The sequence below is a fragment of the Astyanax mexicanus genome, chromosome 1 (assembly GCF_023375975.1).
Source record: "Astyanax mexicanus isolate ESR-SI-001 chromosome 1, AstMex3_surface, whole genome shotgun sequence".
In the NCBI taxonomy this organism is placed as follows: domain Eukaryota; kingdom Metazoa; phylum Chordata; class Actinopteri; order Characiformes; family Acestrorhamphidae; genus Astyanax; species Astyanax mexicanus.
The window spans coordinates 124,763,368-124,785,785 of NC_064408.1; the positions used below are offsets into that span (position 1 = coordinate 124,763,368).

The following is a 22,418-nucleotide window of genomic DNA, read 5'->3' on the forward strand; positions in this document are numbered from 1 at the left end:
CTTTTCTAAAATACACATTTACGAAATATGCCTTTTTCTATTAAAAATATTATTTATAATTTGCATATTTGCGTTTTTCGTACGTCCATATTTGATCCAATGTGGACATGTAATACGGAACTGCAAACCATTTCACTGTACGGTTCCTGAATTAGATCCAAAAAAGTGTTAGGCTGTTTTATACAGTTTTACAGCAGCTTGTGTAATTAATCCCCCAGGGTTTCTAGAGGTCAACACTCACACACACCCAGCCCCCACCAGTGCTTACCTCTCCCTGCTGCTTCAAAATCGCTCCAACTGAGTAAATCCATCAATCCATTTGCCAAATCCTCATTTATGTTTAAGAAATTTGAGGCTTAAAAAATTATAATAACGATTGTAACGTCTTATTTAAAGGTTTGGCTGGGTTTACAGCTTACTAATGCACATGCATAATCTATGAAGAAAGACATGTGAATCAGCTCTGTCGACCAATCAGGTGCGGGGAGGGGTAACCCGACACTGTTACTGAGCAGAGAGTCCTATTTTTCTGCTTTGTTTACTGCAGAACTCTGTAAATTCATATGCCATAGATTTGATAGCTTAAATATTATCTGCAACAAATATAGACAAAAAGAGAGTTAAATGAATTCAAATTTTTGACTGGTACTTTACAGTGCATCCGGAAAGTATTCACAGCGCTTCACTTTTTCCACATTTTATTACGTTACAGCCTTATTCCAAATTGTATTAAATTAATATCTTTCAAAATTCTACACAAAATACCCAATTATGACCATGTGAAAAAAGTTTTCTTGAGAGTTTTGAAAATGTATTAAAATTTAAAAACAAAGAAATCATATTTACATAAGTATTCACAGCCTTTGCTTAATACTTTGTAGAACCACCGTTGGCAGCAACTACAGCCTCACGTCTTTTTGAATATGATGCCACAAGCTAGGCACACCTCTCTTTAGGCAGTTTTGCCCATTGTTCTTTGCAGTACCTCTGAAGCTCCATCAGGTTGGATGGGAGACATCCGTGCACAGCCATGTTCAGATCTCTCCAGAGATGTTCAATCGGATTCAAGTCTGGGCTCTGGCTGGGCCACTCCAGGACATTCACAGAGTGGTCCTGAAGCCACTCCTTTGAGATCTTGTCTGTGTGCTTCGGATCGTTGTCCTGCTGAAAAATGAACCGTCGCCCCATTCTGAGGTCAAGAGCACTCTGGAGCAGGTTTTCATCCAGGATGTCTCTGAACACTGCTGCATTCATCTTTCCCTCTATCCTGACTAGTCTGCCAGTTCCTGCTGCTGAAAAACATCCCCATAGCATGATGCTGCCACCACCATGCTTGACTGTAGGGATGGTATTGGCCTTGTGATGCGCAGTGCCTGGTTTCCTCCAAACATGATGCCTGGCATTCACTTCAGAGAGTTCAATCTTTGTCTCATCAGACCAAAGAATTTTGTTTCTCATGGTCTGAGAGTCCTTCAGGTGCCTTTTGGCAAATTCCAGATGGGCTGCCTTGTGCCTTTTACTAAGGAGTGGCTTTCGCCTGGCCACTCTGCCATACAGGCCTGATTGGTGGATTGCTGCAGAGATGGTTGTCCTTCTGCAAGGTTCTCCTCTCTCCACGCAACGCTGGAGCTCTGACATTGTGACCATCAGGTTCTTGGTCACCTCCCTGACCAAGGCCCTTCTCCCCCGATCGCTCAATTTTAATTTTGTCCCTGAGGTCTACAGACAATTCCTTTGACTTCATGCTTGTTTTTTGCGCTCTGACATGCAGTCTACTGTGAGACCTTATATAGACAGGGGTGTGCCTTTCCATATCATGTCCAATCAACTGGATTTAACACAGGTGGTCTCCATTTAAGCTGTAGAAACATCTTAAGCATGATCTGTGGAAACAGGATGCACCTGAGCTCAATTTTGACCTTCATGGTGAAGGCTGTGAATACTTATGTAAATATGATTTCTTAGTCTTTTATTTTTAATAAATTGTCAGAACTCTTAAGAAAACTTTTTTCACATGGTCATAATGGGGTATTTTGTGTAGATTTTTGAGGAAAGAGATTAATTTAATACAATTTGGAATAAGGCTGTAACGTAACAAAATGTGGAAAAAGTGAAGCGCTGTGAATACTTTCTGGATACACTGTATATTATTGCTATATGCAATATTTGTAAGTTCATTGTGCAAAGCTACAGTCTACAGCTGGTTGGTAAAGCATGTAGTAAGGACAGGTATGATACAGTCTGTGTGAGTCTGTCTGTAAAAGATTTTCATAACATCCCTCTGAAGACTTTTTTTTCAGTTTAACTAGTCATTGGGGGTTTAGTGCACTATAGGCCCCTATAGTGCGGCCTAGGCTTCTGTTTATAAGTTTTTTTCCCTTTATATTACTTTTACTTTTATACTTTAAGTAGTTTTAAAAGCAGTACTTTTAGACTAATAAAGGTTTGAGTTGATACTTCAACTTCTAAAAAAGTATGTTTGAACCCCAGTATCTATACTTCTACTTGAGTAATGAATGTGGATACTTTTGACACCCTTGGTCCTTGGTGACCAGCATCATCATGGACACCCTGCAATACCATGTCTAGCAGTAAAGCTGGAACAACATACTGATGGCATTTCTTTCCAGACAAATGCTCTTTGCAGACATGGTGCAATATCCCATCTAACAATATTTAACTTGTCCCACTGTTTGAGGGTTTTCTGAGTCTTGAATGTCTCCTTTGTCCTCTCTCACCTTGATGGCTTTCTACCTCATGTGTTATGTAACCGAATCACCTTGCTATTTATCTTGAAGTTCCTCCAGCGACAGAACAGTTAGTTTACTGTGACCAATCGATGAGCAAGGTATTTGCTTTGAGCAAGATTAAGAGACTTGCAAGCAAAAGTAAGACAGTCAGCCTGGTGTGGCAGTGGGTGAGCATCTTTTGTGGTTTGATCGTTGAGCTATCGGTAATCCACACATATTCGTAGGTCACCACTCTTCTTTCACACAATCACTAGCAGTGAGGCCCACTGATCCCACATGATCTCGTGCTCCTCCATTTTTGAGAGCACCTGCCTATTGCCTAAAGCTTATGGTAGTCATTGGCTTTGCCACTATCTAGTGTGTTCTTTCAAAATACCTTTTCATGTAGCTCTAACGGCCATTCCTTCCAGTACGTCGACAATAAACTATTCAACATCAAGACATCAGCTAACCCAAGTTTGTTTACCCTATCATGGAGACTGGAAGTTGGTAGCACTTAGTCTGCTTTTGATGTAACACCTTCACATCACTACAGAATGGCTGATGGAGGTTAAAGTCAAAAGTCACCTCAAGGGCCAGGAAAATAAATTAGCCACTCTTGACTTTCTCTTAAATATTACTGGCCTATCACATACGTTCTATGTCTTGACTGGGTCTCACCTATCTGCATTCATTTAAGCTACAACCCTCCCAACTATGATGATTATCTTATGGTCTTGAGACCTTAGTGGCTCCATGAGGATGGCACTCCCCTCAGAAACTGTTGTAGTAGAACTATATAAATGCTTTTTTATATATAAATATTTTTTTTCACGTGCTTGAACACTGTAGCTAATGTAATATATATATATATATATATATATATATATATATATATATATATATATATATATATATATTGTAATAAACTGTTTTCAGAAGAGATAAGTGTGTAGATTAATTTAGCGCTCCTCAGGACAAAAAAAGTATTCAAAACTGCTGGATATCAGTGTGAATCGCTCATTTAAAGTGGCCCTCTGAGCTGAGTGGAAGGCTTGAATAAAAAGCGACATAAATGTTTAAATTTAAATAATAATTTAAATGACAGGTGTTCCGAATTTTGACTCCCTGGTAGAATCCGACTTTCCTTCATGACGCTGATAGATAGATAGATAGATAGATAGATAGATAGATAGATAGATAGATAGATAGATAGATAGATAGATAGATAGATAGATAGATAGATAGATAGATAGATAGATAGATAGATAGATAGATAGATAGATAGATAGATAGATAGATAGATAGATAGATAGATAGATAGATAGATGCAGTTTTTGTGTGTGCACACTCAAGCTCCTCCACTCTGTATCAGTTTATACTGGACGAGCTGAGGAAGCCGCAGCTCCGCTCGGATAACATTAAAGGCACTTTGCTGTTTGTGTACCGCTCACCTCAGAATGTTTATAACTATGCAGCTGCCAGGTAAGATTGTTGAAGGCTACTGAAGACAATTAAAGGCTATTGGAGGTTATTGAAAGGGCTATTGGGCACAGAAATCAGTACAGGCTGGTTAGATAAGTGATTCACTTCCTCGTCCCTCACTGCAGAGAATACGCAGCGCTGTCACATTTTCGTAAAAGAAAATAAACTTCTTCTGTGCTGTACTGTTTATTAACATCATTATAACAGATTTCGTTCATTCCAGCTATTTGGGAATTCAGTTAAAAGCTCCATTTTATTGCTGTAACATTACTTACTAAAAAATGTGGAATTTAAATCGGTCTGGGCTCGTAATCACAGTTTATGAGGGCGGGCAGAGTCAGGCTGGATTTTTTTTGCCCAATCTAAGCTCTAGTTGGATTGTTAGATTACTGTTTATCTTATTAAAATAATAGATTATTATTTTATATTAATTATATATTAACAGTAAATATGAGCTATTTTAAGCAGTAAGCTGACTCTGATAAACAGGCTGTGAGGTGGCTGATGTTGGGATAGACATTCCTGCGGTATTGGCATATAAATATAAAAATTCTGGTGTTATAACTTGTATCTCTCCTGAAAAGCGTTTATTTTGGTCAGTATCGCTCTTCTGTTTATTTATTATCAGCGTACATTACCAGTGTCTGCTTAGGCGTGGCTGTAATTAGAGAAATCTGTACCAGCTATGCCTGGCACCTGTGTGGCATGAATGTGGCATTTGGCCCCGCCCAAGATGGGTATCGGCGATCGGCCGACCCCAAAAACACTGATCAGTCTGTCTCTACTTTATATTTATATTTCACTCAGAACACAGCAAGATATAAAGCCAAGCAAAGACTCTTGCAGAGCTAGTTTAGTTGTATATAACGAAAGAAAGACGGGTGTTGCAGAACTAAATAACTCTGAACGCCTTTCAGCCATAATGATCATTTTTAGGAGAATATGTTAAACACAGCTTAATAGTAAAATCTGGGGAGATGAGCAAGTTCACATCTGAAAACCTGGTATTTGACAATTTTACACCTGCTAAAATTATACTCCCCCTCTGATCTCAGCACACTGCGTGATGAAGAGCACATCACAATCTCAAATGAGAATTTGCCTGGAGACTAAAGTGACACTGAAAGTACACCAGAGCAATGTAAAAATAAAAATAGCTGACTTCAAGATTAAAGTTGTAATATTAAATAGGAAAAGAAGGCTAACTGTTTGGGCGGCCAGTTTAAGAAAATCAGGAGCTGTTACAGGGCTGCCGTAATTATTATTAGTTATTTATATTAATAATGTGCTGCTTATTAATACTGTATTGTTACAGTTGAATAATACAGTCTCCAGATTTTGCCGTGAAAGATTAGATACCGCTATAGCCTAGTCTTTGGCACCCCCCACCACGAGACGCAGCAGAGCTGTTACCTTATATTTTCTTTGTAACTGGTTTTAAAGAAATTACTATACCAATTAAGCACGATACAGGTGAGGCTAGGGGTAGTGACGCCTCGCAAAAGCTAGACAGTGTATTATTTAACTATAACAATAGAGTAGTAATAAGCATCAGGTTATAAATGTAGATAATTGGAACCCCCACTCATGCAGCTTTGCCATCAAGCTGCCGGTGCTCAGAGGGAGAACAATTGGACCTGCTCCCTCCGGGTGGGTAGATGGTGCTCTCTTCCCACGTCACTCATACGGTGATGTCTGCAACACAGGGCGTCTGTGAGCTGATGTATCAGAACCGTGTCGCTGCGCTTTCCTCCGAGTGTGCTGGCTACTCGGCAATGCTGCATCAGCAGCAGCTCGAACAGAAGCGGTGGCTGGCTTCACATGTATCGGAGGAGGCATGTGTTAGTCTTCACCCTCCTGGTGTGTTGGGGCATTACTAGTGATAGGGGTGAGTGGGTTGGGTAATTGGCTGTGTAAATTGGGGAGAAAATGGGAAAAAAAAAAAAAACGTAGATAATTGATAATATAATAAGTCCCTTTTAATATTAATATTAATATCACAGTTTTTTCCCTGAGTAACAGCCACATTTCTTAAACTCACTCTGCATGTTGCCTAATCTAAATTGGCTGGCTCTCCTTTTTAATTTGGCTTGAAGCTGAAATTCTCCCAAAGTCGCACCCTGGATGATAACAAGACGTTGATGGGAAAATGATATTAACTCTTGCACAGACATTGAAGTGTAAAACAAGAGACCCTCGTGTTTGGAAAACGGCAATATCGTGGTTGCAGCGGGTTAAGCCCATGCGCTGCGATTTTCTCGTCAATAGCACAACATTGCTGTACTGCGGTTATCACGACAGAATGTGATCTCGACTGGCTACCCCACAAGCCCAATGGTGACACATAAGGTAGAGCGGGACTGTGGAGGGTCTGACTAGTGACTTCCAACATGCTGAGAACCCACTCTAAAGCATTTGAACTAGATGCAGCATTTTCATGGGGGTTTGGGGTGTTACTGAAGACAAATTGTGCTGAATTTAAAATAATGTGCATTTCCTGATTAGTTTCTTCAGAACAAACAGCTTCTACAGCTGATGTACCCTGGACTGTATGAGTTTTAAGCACACTAAGAGGGGTGCATGACTGACTCTCCTTCTGATACTCATCTATAGCCTCCTGAACTTCCTCAAATTACCATTTGTTCATGTGTTTACACTTGAAGACACTGTATAGGTCGGGGTTGTTGCAGTTTTGTATGAACATTATAGGAATCTCAGCATTGATGTTCTCCATCCTACCCCCATGGCACTGTAGATAGTTGGAGGCACACTCTGCAGTGGGGTTTAACCTGACCCAGTGGTCAAACTGGGCTCTACTTGTCTTTGGGCTGTGTGGCATAGAAATCGGCGAGTGGCAAAGACGACACAGGACCATCACTAAAGTAACGTTTTAACACATCATATGTTTTCTCAGAACTCTGTGTTAAAGGCAGAGCTGCTCTTAATTCTTAACTTTACTATGTTCTTAACCCTAGCCAAAAGATGACTTAAATTATAATTATGTTTGCTCTTTCTGTGTCAGGGCAACTACCTTTGCTTAGATATAGCTCCATGATATCTATCCACTCCTGAACAGTGTAATTTTCATTATCATCACCTCTGAACATTGGAGGTTCCTTTATATGTCTGACCAAACAATAAAAGTTATCTTTGAGAGGTCAAGTGAATTGTTGGGGCTTTCAGTCTCTCTAGTACAGAGTGGTGCTAACGGGGCAGCAGTAACTTGGCTTTTATTGGCTAATATTTGACTTGCAATGCTCTTTAATAATCTGGCCCCCAAGTTCCCATATTTACTCACACAACTGCTGGATCACTTCACTGTCATTATCCCTGGGAGCTGAACATGTTGGCATCACTAGCACATTACGAGGGGTACCCCTTGAACCTAAAGGGCTATCCTGGGTCACCTGTAACCCATGTGGGAGACCAGTTTTATGTAAACGTGTTCATACAGTCAAGGGACAGCCACACCACAATGAACAGTCAGACTTCTCATTTATTGCTGGAATTGCTTAATTTTATTTAACTAACCAGGTACCGTTTTAGATTAAACACAATGAGTAATGGATAGATAAATTAAACAAAACCAACCGTGAAGATATTACAACATATGTCAATATCACAAATATCATAATGGGCAACAAGTAATCATCTTTAGAAATAAACTACTCAAAACACTCAAATCAAACATATCTGAGCACAAGACAGAGCAGAGTTAGCATAGCACACATGTACCTCTCTCCCTCTCCTGCATAGGGAAAAACTCATGAGCTACAAAAGCTGGGTATAAACACACTATTTACGCTGTGTTCTCAGTAAAAATTATAATTGAGCTTCACTTTGAAGTTATAATGCCTTCTTCAGCAGATTTGTAAAGTTTATAGAGTGCTAAGCTAATCAAAGAGGGATATTTACTTGAGAGAGAGTGAATACGCATCTTACCAGTTCAGCGGTCACCATGTGAATTGCCCGGGAAAACAGGAGGCTTTCAGGTGTGGTGTCATGCTAATTAGTGCCCCACGTACAACTGATGAATGGGAACCCCCTATAACAAACTTTTAACAGAAAAAAGAGCCTAAAACCCACATTTTTTAATAAAAGCTTTGAAGGAATTTTTATTCATCTGGTACTTCCCTTTTATTTATGTAAAATAAAAATATATACAAAAATATTTATAAGAGCAAAAATATTACAGCTACATGCACGACACCATCTGCAGCAAATGTTGTTGGTCTTTGGAGCTGGTCTGTGCAAAACTTAAAATTGTCTCCTTAACCCTTTCTTATAATTGGATTCACCTGTGTGTATGTAGGTCGAGGGTCAATGAGCTAACCAAATAAATTTAAATAAAGATCAAAGGCGTAGGAGCAGGTTTGATATGGGGGGCATTCGCTAAAATTAATCAAAGCGCACCCTATAGTGACAGAACAACATTTGCGGAATTACAGTAAATCACAAAAAACAACATACATTTCTGTACTTCTGTTTATTATTAGTTAAATCCAACCACAGGTGACTTTACAACCTAAACATTTCACTCCACATTACATTTACTGCTGTTAGAAAAAAAATATGCATGCAATGTCGGAATTGTATACATATGACAAATACACATATGACAAAAAACTGATGTTATCACCTAATATTTAAAGTGGACATGAAACACTTCAAGTATTTAGTATAACTCACAAGACGTATTTTCACTCTAACAAATATTATAAGTTTAACAGTTGTCAGATAAACTGATTAAAATAATAAGCAATCTAAATGTCATTTTTTAAGTAAGTGTAGCGCCATCTTGTCCCAGCGCTGAAAGTGACGTCATGAGGTTGGTTCTCGAACGCTAGTTCCTCAATGGATAATAAAAGCCTAACCAAAAATAGATGCAAAGGGGGCCACTTTTGTATTGCCCCTGGGTGTAGTAAAACTGGGTGTAGTAAAATTTTATAAGGTGAAGAATGTTAGCCTCCTGACAGCAAATCCACTCGGTTGCAGTCGGCACGGCAGTGCAGTGACGCATCTGCACCAGGTAAAGTTAGTGTTACCCACCCTCTCCACCTGTACGGGAACCGCTGCTGCCCCTCTGTATAAATCGGAGTGTAGGGTAATTTACCACAGCATGACTTAGATAAAACTCGGATGTGAGAAATCCCAGAACATGAAATGATGACCAATGAGTCAGAGCTTAGAATTTAAAATATATTAAAGTTTACTGGAAAAATAGTTTCAGCATTACAGATATATATAAAAGGAACACAAATTAATAAATATACATTAGAAAGAGTAAAAGTACATCAATGAGTCAACACATAGTGTAATAAAATCTCGATAGATCAACACATTCACAACCCAGAGAGAGAGAGAAACTAAAGCCAGTCGAGGGACAGAGAGAACCCCTCAGACTTCATCCAAGCAGTTATACATTTATGCAAATGACATGTGATTGGACAGAACTTATCAATATGATTACGTCAGCAGAGTCCAGTTAACAGCTTGTTGTCCAGTTCCAATGACGTGATCAGCTCCAGCCTGTCTGAGCAACAAGTTCTTATCATGGTGTTGTTCAGCACTGTGTCCTTCATGAACACAGCAGACAGTCCTTAAGTGTCCTAAAGTCTGTGAGAAGATGAAACAGAGGAAAAGAGAGGATGGAAAGATCTTCTGGTCTGTGTGCGACTTTACGGCGTGTAGAACAGGCATGCGCTGACTATCTGAGGAGAGGTTCACAGCACTTCACTCAGATAGCTTGTTGTCTCCTAGTTCATATGCACTGGTCCCAGAACAGCAGAACAGCAGTGAAGCTTCTCTGCCACTCAGGGTCACGTTCTCCTCACAGCTCTCACTGTTGATGAAAACACTCTGACCTTCCTGATTCCTGAAAAAGTACAAACAACCTCCAAAGCCTTGTGTCATTGTGACAGTTAAAAAGAGAGCAATGTTCATAAGGTTGTTAAGTGAAGTACTAAGTGAACAGTAAAAATAATAACTGTATATATAAATGTATAAAACATTTAAGAATAAGAGTGTGAAGGTGTGGTTATCTCCAATCACACCCTTCAGGAGTTTGTAGGGTTAATCTGTCTCGTCTCCTCACCGGCTCGAACACATAAGCCATTGGGTTTCTAGGAATCTGATCAAAACCCCGTTCAGATTCGTCTTCATCCATAATCTCGACAAACAACAAGCTCTTTTCCTTAACCGTGACCGCTAGCTATGTACCTGGGCTCTTCAACCAACCAACCTCGTGACATCACAAATGCTATGATTTTATTATAATTTAGTGTGTAAACATTTTGTATAAAAAATTCCCCCAAAAATAATTTACATTAGATTTAATCCCTTAGACAACTTGTACAAACTGATTCATGTCCACTTTAAAATAATATAACAGATTTTGTGGTTATTTTTATTGTTATTACTATAATAAATATTATTATTATTATTATTATCATTATTATTACTACTATTGTTATGTATTGGCATGTACTGTATATTCTTATATATATATTTACATTTTCTCCACTCTTTTAAAAAAAAACTCAGTAGCGCTGGGTCCTGTGTTTTGAATTTTTTCTACTGAAAGCACTTCTTACGATGGTGTCCTTTTATTAAAATAATGTAACTTTACGTTTAATATAGATTTTTGGCAGCGGATAATATAAACGTTAGATAACCCAAACTCTCCTAGTCTGTTAGTAAATCCAAAAGTAATTTTATTGCAGTATATTGTTATTGTTCTGATTCATTGCTCTCATCACTGACCTCAAATGTAAAGCCGGTGTTGTGCCGAATTTAGCCCACCGCCAGGAAAAGCACCCCCTCTCGGGAGCGCGCACCCACGTCTTCTTGACTTTAACTTTACTTAGAAAATGGAAATACCCAAGATACTGTTTTAAGCTACGCTGATTCATAAGAAATAAGGAAAAATAAACTTTACCTGCAGCCTCTCCCGAGAGGGAGTGCTTCTCATGGCGAGGGTGCTGAATTCAGCACTGAAGTAGTGCCTAAATCTGCACCCCCGCCATGAAAAGCACCCCCTCTCGGCAGCGCGTGTTCTCGATAGAAGCGAAGATAATTGCTTTTGCTAACCTTAGCTTTTCATGGCGGGGGTGCAGGTTTCGTCTCACTTTCAAAATAGTGTATTTTTTAAAAAAGTTTATTTTTAAACAATGGCTTCGATGTGGTGAAACCAAGTCTGAGGTAAGAGATTAGTAACGTTAGTTTAGCTGAATAACATGATATCAGTGCAGGGTATCCGCGCCGGACTCCCCTTCATTCATACTAGAGACCACAACTAGACTGTTTAAAATGAATTTAAAAACGATGGAATGAGACCTTTAAAGAATTATCACACTTTCTGTAAATCCTATAAACTTCATTTAACTTCTCAAATATCACTGTGTTCATCTATATGATATATTTACCTGAAATTGCTGATCCAAGCAACCAATGATTTATAAAGCAAAATAATGAAAATTATCAGGGGAGCCCAAACCTCGTCATACCACTGTATCTGTGTCTCATATTAAAATTAAATTATTTTAAACATTAAATGTCACAAATATCAAAAACTCGGAATAATTAGAAAAAAAAGAAATTGGAAGAAGCCAGTAAAATAGAATGAGTTTACACTGTTTTCTTTCTGTGTGTGTGTGTTGTGTTTGTGTATCTGTGTGTGTGTTTGTGTGTGTGTGTGTGGGTGTGGGTGTGTGTTTGTGTGTGTGTGTGTGTGTGTGTGTGTATCTGTGTGTGTGTGTGTGTGTGTGTGTGTGTAGAATGGAATCTGGAGGGGTAATCAGAATGAAACCAGGACTTAAGAAATGTAAGTCAACAAACACACACACACACACACACACACTCATATACAAACATACACACACATTGACACAAACACACACAGAAACACACATACATACATACACTCACAAACACACACACAAACATACACACACAGAAACACACACTCACAAACACACACACATACACACACACTCACAGACATACACACACAAACATACACACACACACAAACATACACACACAGAAACACACACTCACAAACACACACACACAAACATACACACACACAATCACTCACATAAACACACATACACACTCACAAACATACAGACACACACAAACACACACTCACAAACACACACTCACAAAAACACACAAGCATACACACAAACTCACATACATACACACACATTCACACAAACTCACACACACTTACACACACACACAAACACACACACAAACACTCTCTCTCTCTCTCTCTCTCTCTGTATCAGTGCAGTGTGTGTAATGTGTGTTCTTGTGTTCAGGGTTCTGTGATTTCACACTGGATCCAAACACAGCGTACCCTCGTCTCTCTCTGAGTGAGGAGAACAGGAGGGTGGAGTGTGGAGAGGAGCGGCAGTCGTATCCTGATCATCCAGAGAGATTTGATAGGTGGGAGCAGGTTCTGAGTAGAGAGGGAGTTGCTGGACGCTGTTACTGGGAGGCTGAGTGGAGAGGGAGAGGAGAAGCTGCTGTAGCTCTGAGTTATAAAACCATCAGCAGGAAAGGAGTAGGATTAGATTGTGGGTTTGGACGGAATATAAACTCCTGGAGTCTGTACTGCTCTGATAACAGTTACTCTGTTCATCACAATAATAAGAGAACTGATCTCCCCCCTCCTCCCTCCGGCTGTAGGAGAGTAGGAGTGTATGTGGACTGTCCCGCCGGCATTCTGTCCTTCTACAGCGTCTCCACTGATACACCCTCACACACTCTCACACACTTACACACACACTCACACACACCCTCACACACTCTCACACACTTACACACATTCTGCACCACCTTCACTCAGCCCCTCTATGCAGGGATTGGGTTTTATGGTTCTGGCTACTCAGTGACTCTGTGTAAAATAGAATAACCCTGTGTGTAACAGAGTGTGTGTGTGTGTGTTGGGGAGCTGTATAAATCATTTCTATTCCAGACTAAAGACTTGAATCAAACTGATTCATCAATCTACAGTTTATCACACTGTTTATGATTACTGTAATAAAATGTATTTCTTTATTCCTGTAATTCATATTGTTATTTTTGTTGATTATTTCGTGTCATTTTATAATTTATAATCACAGAGCTTCTGTTACTGTTATACTGTTTACCATTTGTATGTGTTTCTTTATTCCTGTATTTCAGATTATTATTGTTTCTTTTACCTTATTTTTGAGTTTATTATTATGTAATAAATAAAAACATTAACGTCAACTCTTGTTTTTTATTTATTGTTAAATTGTTAAACTAAAAATATATATTTAAAAGCCATTCATGTAGTAATTTACTTGTAATTGATGAAATAGTTTAAATGGCTTAAATAGCTTATCTTCATAAAAATAGCTAATGTGTAAATGATTTATTCAGTTATATTTTAAAATGATATTTTAACTAGTAGTGTTAATCAGTTACAAATGTTTCATTATGGATATTTAAATGTAAGAGAGAGTAACTAATACAGTCGCATCAATTGCTTAAAAATATTGTATTACTATATTCTTTGAATTATTATTATTATAAATCTTATCATTATAAACTATAACATTTATAATTATTATTATAAATAAGCTCTGTCTTCAGGAGTCTCTTAAAGAATCTCTCGCTATCTTTAAGAGACTCCTGAAGACCGAGCTCTTTACAGAGCACTTACTCTCCTAACACCTCTAACTAACTACCTTCTACTACCAGATCAGGAGAATCTCCCACTATCTTTAATAAACTCCTGAATACAGAGCTCTTCAAAGAGCACTTACTCTCCTAACACCTCTAACTAACTACCTTCTACTACCAGATCAGGAGAATCTCTCACTATCTTTAATAAACTCCTGAAGACTGAGCTCTTCAAAGAGCACTTACTCTCCTAACACCTCTAACACACTAACTACTTCCAACCTCATTTCCTTCTTCCCCTCCTTCACTTCTCTATCCCTTTATTTCCCTTCGACCTCCTTTAAGCCCTATATAAAATGGTTTATCTTAATTCCTATTACTTTTGTACTTGACTATTGTAAGTTGCTTTGGACAAAAGCGTCTGCCAAATGTAATGTAATGTAATGTAAAATCATATTTTAAAAATGTAAAAAAAGATGAAATGCTGGTATTTCCCTGTTTTGGAGAGGCAGACCAAAATAATTAAGTTTGGTGTTGTTTGCCTGTTAATGTTTATAACTCCACTATCCAATATTAAATTAAAAGGCTATTAAAGTCCTAAAAAAGAACAATTATTACTGTGGATTTTTATCATAATGACCCTGTGAACATTGCATGCAACATAATACAGTTGCAAGAAAAAGTATGTGAACCCTTTGGGATTACTTGGATTTCTGCATAAATTGGTCATTAAACAAACACAGTCTGTTTAAACTAAAACCACACAAAAAAATATATGTTTGCAAAGTTTTATTGAACACAACACACACCACGCAGCGACACAAACAAATCCATGGAGGCAGGCGAGAGAAGCGCGGTTTTGTAGCAGAGGATTGAGAAGCTTCTGTTAATGAGGTACAACCACTGGTTTACTCACCCCACTCCACTGTTTCACTCTTAACATGTGATTACAAAATAAAATACACAGGATGTCAGACTAGACCATATACACGGTTTTGTTTTATAAAAAACGCTCCTTGCTGCCTGTAACGGAGAGGAGGAGGCCGGATGCAAATGCAAGTTAGTTTTATTTTCCATTTAAACAAGAAAATAAACAAAAGAGCAAAACCCTATGAAATAGTATAAAGAAAAGGTAACTAAAACAAAACACTATGAACTATGAGGATATGAGAAAAAGACATACAAACAAACAAAATAATCAAACAAATAAATAAACTAAAGAAAACAAACCAGAACACTGCAGACAAAAAGGCTCAAAGGCACAAAAACACAACTAAACAAGATTCTGACAAAGAAACAGGACTAGATCAAACAAAGCACGACACAGAACAAGGAGCACATGGGGTATTATATACAGGCAAACATAAGGGACACCTGTGGGAGCTAACAAGGGGGCGGGGTTACAAATGAGACAAGAGGTTACAGCACTAATGGCTAGGGCAGGGCTAGGGCGGAGACAAGGACAAAAACACAACACAAGCACATGGCAGGGAACACATGACAGGTAAACAGAGGGGCAGGAGCACTAGGGAACAAATGAGGGAGAAACATAACACAGACATGGGCTAGGGTGTAACATAACCCCCCTTCAACGGCGCCACTACCAGGGGCGCCGAGAGAGAGGGAACAGAGGAAGGGAACATAGACGGGACTAACGACCGAACAGGGGCTGAGACTGGACACGAAACGGGGACAGGACCTGGAACGGAGACGGGACAGGGGACTGGACAGGGAATGGAAACTGGACAGGAGACGTAAACCGGGCAGGGAACTGAGACTGGGACTGGACAGGGGGTTCAGACTGAACAAACGACTGGACTGGGGACTGAGACTGGACAGGGAACAGAACACAGGGCTGAGACTGGACACGGGGCTGAGACTGGACACGGGGCTGAGACTGGACACGGGGCTGAGACTGGACACGGGGCTGGACGTTAGACTGGGACAGAGACTGGACTGTGGAGGAGAACATAGACTGGGCTAGGGGCTTAGACTGGACAGAGGACTTGGGCTGGACAAACTGGGTCTGGACAAGACAGGGCGATGGAACCGGGACAAATACACTTACTGGGACCGACACAAATACGGTGACAGGGATGGGAACAGAAAAGCCACCGGGGACAGGAATGGGAACAAACACAGACACTGGGACCAGGACAGGGAGAGACATGGGAACAAACAAAACTTGGGGATGCCCAGGACTGGCTAAAGTCTGTGGGGTAGTTAGAGGGGCCAGCCTGGGCACAGTTCTTGGGCAGAGGTCCGGGGTCCTTGGGGCGGGCCTAGGAGCCCGTGACCTGGGAGCAGGCCTGGGGATATGCCTGGGGGCATACAAAGTTCTGGGAGTGGGCACAGGGTCAGAGGCGGCCGGAGCCGCGGGCACAGGGTCAGAGGCGGCCGGAGCCGCGGGCACAGGGTCAGAGGCGGCCGGAGCCGCGGGCACAGGGTCAGAGGCGGCCGGAGCCGCGGGCACAGGGTCAGAGGCGGCCGGAGCCGCGGGCACAGGGTCAGAGGCGGCCGGAGCCGCGGGCACAGGGTCAGAGGCGGCCGGAGCCGCGGGCACAGGGTCAGAGGCGGCCGGAGCCGCGGGCACAGGGTCAGAGGCGGCCGGAGCCGCGGGCACAGGGTCAGAGGCGGCCGGAGCCGCGGGCACAGGGTCAGAGGCGGCCGGAGCCGCGGGCACAGGGTCAGAGGCGGCCGGAGCCGCGGGCACAGGGTCTGGAGCAGTGGGTACCACGTGGGCAGCAGGCACTGCTGGTGCTGGAGCTGAGGATGGAGCAGCGGGAGCTGCTGGAGCTGAGGCTGGAGCAGCGGGAGCTGCTGGCGCTGGAGCTGAAGCAGCGGGAGCTGCTGGAGCTGAAGCAGCGGGAGCTGCTGGCGCTGGAGCTGAAGCAGCGGGAGCTGCTGGCGCTGGAGCTGGAGCTGGGGCAGCAGGTGCTGGAGCTGGAGCTGGGGCAGCAGGTGCTGGAGCTGGGGCAGCAGGTGCTGGAGCTGGGGCAGCAGGAGCTGGAGCTGGGGCAGCAGGAGCTGGAGCTGGGGCAGCAGGAGCTGGAGCTGGGGCAGCAGGAGCTGGAGCTGGGGCAGCAGGAGCTGGAGCTGGGGCAGCAGGAGCTGGAGCTGGGGCAGCAGGTGCTGGAGCTGGGGCAGCAGGTGCTGGAGCTGGGGCAGCAGGTGCTGGAGCTGGAGCTGGGGCAGCAGGTGCTGGAGCTGGAGCTGGGGCAGCAGGTGCTGGAGCTGGAGCTGGGGCAGCAGGTGCTGGAGCTGGAGCTGGGGCAGCAGGTGCTGGAGCTGGAGCTGGGGCAGCAGGTGCTGGAGCTGGAGCTGGGGCAGCAGGTGCTGGAGCTGGGGCAGCAGGTGCTGGAGCTGGGGCAGCAGGTGCTGGAGCTGGAGCTGGGGCAGCAGGTGCTGGAGCTGGAGCTGGGGCAGCAGGTGCTGGAGCTGAGGCAGCAGGTGCTGGAGCTGAGGCAGCAGGTGCTGGAGCTGAGGCAGCAGGTGCTGGAGCTGAGGCTGGAGCAGCGGAAGCTGCTGGTGCTTGAGCTGGAGCTGAGGCTGGAGCAGCGGAAGCTGCTGGTTCTTGAGCTGGAGCTGAGGCTGGAGCAGCGGAAGCTGCTGGTGCTTGAGCTGGAGCTGAGGCTGGAGCAGCGGAAGCTGCTGGTGCTTGAGCTGGAGCTGAGGCTGGATGTTTAGAAAACCTTAATTTCAGCAGTTCAAAAAAACCTTCCACAGTCTTTGCCTTTTCAGGTCTGCTTTCTAAAATAATGTCTCCCCATTGTAATGCTTTATCCCTCAACAAAGTTTTTATAAAAAGTACCTTTATAATGTCTGGAGGGATAGGGCATGTCATATGTTCCAGGTAAATGGAGCATTGCATAATGAAACCCTCACAGGTGCCATGTTCCCCATCATACTCACAGGGGATTGGCATCAAGGAGGGTAACAAAAACGGTTGACCAGCTCGTAGCTTGGAGATGAGGCTGTCCAAAAATTCCTGTTGCTCCTGCATAGCTAAAAACCGACTTGCTGCATCCTCGGTTGGTCGTGCTTTATGTAACGGAGAGGAGGAGGCCGGATGCAAATGCAAGTTAGTTTTATTTTCCATTTAAACAAGAAAATAAACAAAAGAGCAAAACCCTATGAAATAGTATAAAGAAAAGGTAACTAAAACAAAACACTATGAACTATGAGGATATGAGAAAAAGACATACAAACAAACAAAATAATCAAACAAATAAATAAACTAAAGAAAACAAACCAGAACACTGCAGACAAAAAGGCTCAAAGGCACAAAAACACAACTAAACAAGATTCTGACAAAGAAACAGGACTAGATCAAACAAAGCACGACACAGAACAAGGAGCACATGGGGTATTATATACAGGCAAACATAAGGGACACCTGTGGGAGCTAACAAGGGGGCGGGGTTACAAATGAGACAAGAGGTTACAGCACTAATGGCTAGGGCAGGGCTAGGGCGGAGACAAGGACAAAAACACAACACAAGCACATGGCAGGGAACACATGACAGGTAAACAGAGGGGCAGGAGCACTAGGGAACAAATGAGGGAGAAACATAACACAGACATGGGCTAGGGTGTAACACTGCCCTGCTGAGAACAACAGCTTCAATGTTCAGATTTATAGTGTTAAATATTTCAAGCCAGGAAAGACTTTCTTTATTTTATATTTTATTTATAAAGGGAAATCAAGAAAAAAACATATTTTATTATACTATATTTATTATATAATTTATTATTATATTTATGTTAAGTGAATTCAAGAGAAATTGTCTTATTTTTATAAAAAAATCTTTTTTCAGGAAATAGTTCAACTTTAAATGTCTAGAGAAACATTGCTATTGTTAAAAATGCATTTTCCAATAAAGAGAGTATTGGCAAAACTGGTCATAATGTTTATGTTAAGGTGGCGGGAGGTGGTGTCTGCAGCTGCTGAAAGTAACTAATAAAGTAACTTGTAAAGTAACTTAGTTACTTTTAAAATCAAGTAATCCATAAAGTAACTACGTTATTTTTAAAGGAGTAATCAGTAATCGGATTACTTTTTCAAAGTAATTACCATCACTGGATACACAGCATAAAAAACCCAGTCATCTCAGTTCTCTGTCGCACCTTTGTAGAGGGGTGACCAGTAACAAAGAACAGAGAAAAGACAAAAGATAGCAGAGAACAGACAAAAAAATTAAATATAAAAAAGACAGTGAATTATTCCACTTTAATTTTTAAGACCTTATTTCAAAGCCATCAAGGGGTGTCTATATTGAGCCTATAATTATTCATAAACCCAGCCAGATATTAATTATGGCTATTAAGGGGTTAGCTAACCTTACGCTAACTAAGTTAGCTTAGCTTAAAGGCTTGCATTGCTCTCTGAACAATATATGCTTGGGTAAGAGTAGCCACTGTGTTTGGTGTGTGTGTGTGTGTGTGTGTGTGTGTGTGTGTGTGTGTGTGTGTGTGTGTGCCCATAAGCTTTTTCTGTGCACGTCTAATAAGAGCTAATCTTTAGCTCTGGGCTTAAAGGTACCTTTAGCTACATAGCTAAAACATTCCCAACTGAAATAAAGTAGTTAACATTACCTAACCTAGCTAACGTTAGCTAAAAGATTCCACACTGAAATAAAGTAGTTAACATTAGCTAAACAAGCTAACATTAGCTAAAACATTCCACACTGAAATAGAGTAGTTAACATTAGCTAACCTAGCTAACATTAGCTAAAACATTCCCCACTGAAATAAAGTAGTTAACATTAGCTAACCTAGCTAACGTTAGCTAAACATTCCACTCTAAAATAAAATAGTTAACATTAGCTAACGTTAGCTAAAGAATTCCCCACTGAAATAAAAAAGTTAACCATAGCTAACATTAGCTAAACATTTCACACTAAAATATATTTAACATTATCTAACCTAGCTAACATTAGCTACAACATTCCCCACTAAAACAACGTATTTACATTGGATAACCTAGCTAACATTAGCTAACATGTTTCCCACTGAAATATAGTAAAACTTTCCCCAGTGAAATAAAATAGTTAACATTATCTAACGTTAGCTAAAACATTTCACACTAAAATATATTTAACATTAGCTAAAAATGTTTCACAATGAAATATAACCTAGCTAGTTATCAACATTATTTCTCTGTGGAACATATGCCAGTTTAAACTATAGCTACCTGCTAGCTATCTGGTGCTCACCACGTAGTATATGGTGTTCATCAATTAATAAGTGGTGCTCACCACTTAATATGTGATGCTCACCACTTACTATCTGGTGCTCACCACTTAGTGAGTACTGCTTACTAACCTGTACTGCTAAATTACATGTAATAATATAAGAAGTACTAATTAAAGTAGTTTACAAAAACATGAGGAAAAAAAATCATATCAGAATAAAACTTAAAACATGTGCAAATTTATAATCCAGTTAAACGTAACACAACCTCCTCGTTTCCATTGTGGGACATTCTGTAAAAAATATATATTTTTCTTTTTTTCTTATCATTTTTATTTCCATCATTCTTTCGTTATTACATTATATATTTATTTCACCCTGTTCTTCAACAGACACTAAAAGAGTTCTGCTACTGCTACTTCCCTCTGGGATTAATAAATTATCTGTCTATCTGTGTCTGCCTGTCTGTCTGTCTGCCTGCCTGAATGACTGTATGTCTGTCTTTCTGCTTGCCTGTCTGTATGTGTGTCTGCCTGTCTAAATATCTGCCTAAATGTCTGCTGTCTGTCATCTACCTGCCTGTCTGCCTGCCAGTCTGCCTGTCTGAATGTCTGTCTGTCTGCAGACCTGTCTATCTGCCTGTATGTCTGCGCGCCTTTCTCCCTGCCTGTCTGTCTGTCTGCCTGTATGTCTGCCTATATGTCTGTCTATCTGCCTGTCTTTCTGCCTGCCTGTCTATCTGCCGGTATGTCTGCCTGCCTTTCTGCCTGCCTGTCTTTCTGCCTATATGTCTGTCATTTACCTGCCTGTGTGTCTGCCTGTCTGTCTGTCAGCCTGCCTGTCTGTCTGTCTGCCTACCTGTCTATTCACCTGTCTGCCTACCTGTATGTCTGCCCGTCTATCTGTCTGTGTGCCTGCCTGTGTGTCTTTCTGTCTGTCTGCTTACCTGTATGTCTGCCTATATGTCTGTCTATCTGCCTGAATGCCTGCCTGTATGTCTGCATTTCTGTCTGTCTGTCTCTTTGCCAGCTGTTATTTTAATATATCTGTTTTAAACTATTATTATTTTTGTATTGACTCTGTCGCCCCCTGGAGGTGTAAGCGCGCGCTGCAGCCGTAACCCTGGGCAACAGTTAACAACACTGCAGTGCTGGAGTTGACGGAGCTGCAGTAAATAAACAGAGGTGCGTACAGACCCAACAGACTGTCTAATATTACAGAAATATTCATATTTACAGAAATTACAGACTCTAATAACCAGTAAAACAACTCTAAACTGCAGCGTGTTACACTCTCTTCCTCTCTGTTACACTTCATTTACTGTAAAACTGAACACTGTAGTCCACTTTTGCAACAGCCACATTTCTTAATTTTTTAATTTCCCTCAATATAAATGTAGACTGTGTTATTATGTAGTTTATTGGCTATGTGAATACACATATTGACAGCTTTCATTTTTTTTTACACTTGTTTGTGTATTTGCTGTTATTGTGTAGTCATTTCCATTAAAGCTACAGTGTAGAAAATAAATAAAATAAAGAAACTGAGAGAGAAACAGTGAATGAGAAGGTGGGTCTAAACTTTTGAAGTTGAAAGTTAAACTCATCCAACCTTTCTCTTTTCAGGAAAGCAGATTGAGTGGAGATGCCTAAATTTCGTGAACTGGGAGCCGAGTCTTCACCTCTTTCAGACAGTCGTTTACCACCTGATCCTCCCGGTCTAATAGCCAACAGATACGTCGTCCAGCAGAGTCTGGGGAGGGGCAGCTTCGGCACTGTGTTTCTCATTAACGACACTAAAGCAGCTCCGGGAGAAAAACTGTGAGTCTAACCTGAACTGCAGTACTCTAAATTACTCTACAGTACTCTAAAGTACACTACAGTACTCTACTGTACACTACAGTACTCTACACTACACTACACTACAGTACTCTATAGTACATTACAGTACTCTACAGTACATTACAGTACACTACACTACAATACAGTACAGTACTCTGAAGTACTCTACAGTACAGTACTCTACACTATAATACTCTACCATACTCTACACTATAATATAGCACACTACAGTATTCTGCAGTACAATATAGTACACTACAATACAGTACTCTACAGTACAATAGAGTACAGTACTCTACAGCACACTACACTACATTACAGTACTCTACAGTACAGTACTCTAAAGTTCAATGTCAAATGTAACACTGTCTGGATAAACTGGATAAAATAATGTAATAATTTAACTGGATTTTTTTTGCATTTACTGTTTTTGTAAATCAACAACTGGTTTCAAAGTTAAAAGGTAGCAAGCTAATATGTCAGTGGAAAATCGATTATCATTTGGTGTGTA

The 22,418-nt window shown here is 41.0% G+C and overlaps 2 protein-coding genes and 1 long non-coding RNA gene across 4 annotated transcripts in view; 2 read left to right on the top strand and 1 right to left on the bottom strand.

The window, feature by feature from the left end:
* The window catches only part of LOC125780488 (NACHT, LRR and PYD domains-containing protein 12-like), a 543,312-nt gene that overhangs the window by 422,871 nt on the left and 98,023 nt on the right, over nt 1–22,418 (top strand). For both annotated transcript variants that reach the window (XM_049468296.1, XM_049468295.1), the window contains exon 12: nt 11,990–12,036. In XM_049468296.1, the coding sequence (XP_049324253.1) occupies nt 11,990–12,036 (47 nt within the window). The remainder of the gene's footprint in view (nt 1–11,989; nt 12,037–22,418) is intronic.
* Nucleotides 1–22,418, top strand: part of nek11 (NIMA-related kinase 11) — a 144,096-nt gene that overhangs the window by 117,736 nt on the left and 3,942 nt on the right. Inside the window, exon 2 of the mRNA XM_049468444.1 lies at nt 21,692–21,886. Coding sequence (XP_049324401.1) covers nt 21,711–21,886 — 176 coding nt within the window. The 5' untranslated portion in view covers nt 21,692–21,710. The remainder of the gene's footprint in view (nt 1–21,691; nt 21,887–22,418) is intronic.
* The window catches only part of LOC125784807 (uncharacterized), a 189,483-nt gene that overhangs the window by 35,625 nt on the left and 131,440 nt on the right, over nt 1–22,418 (bottom strand). The gene's annotated exons all lie outside the window — the stretch shown is intronic.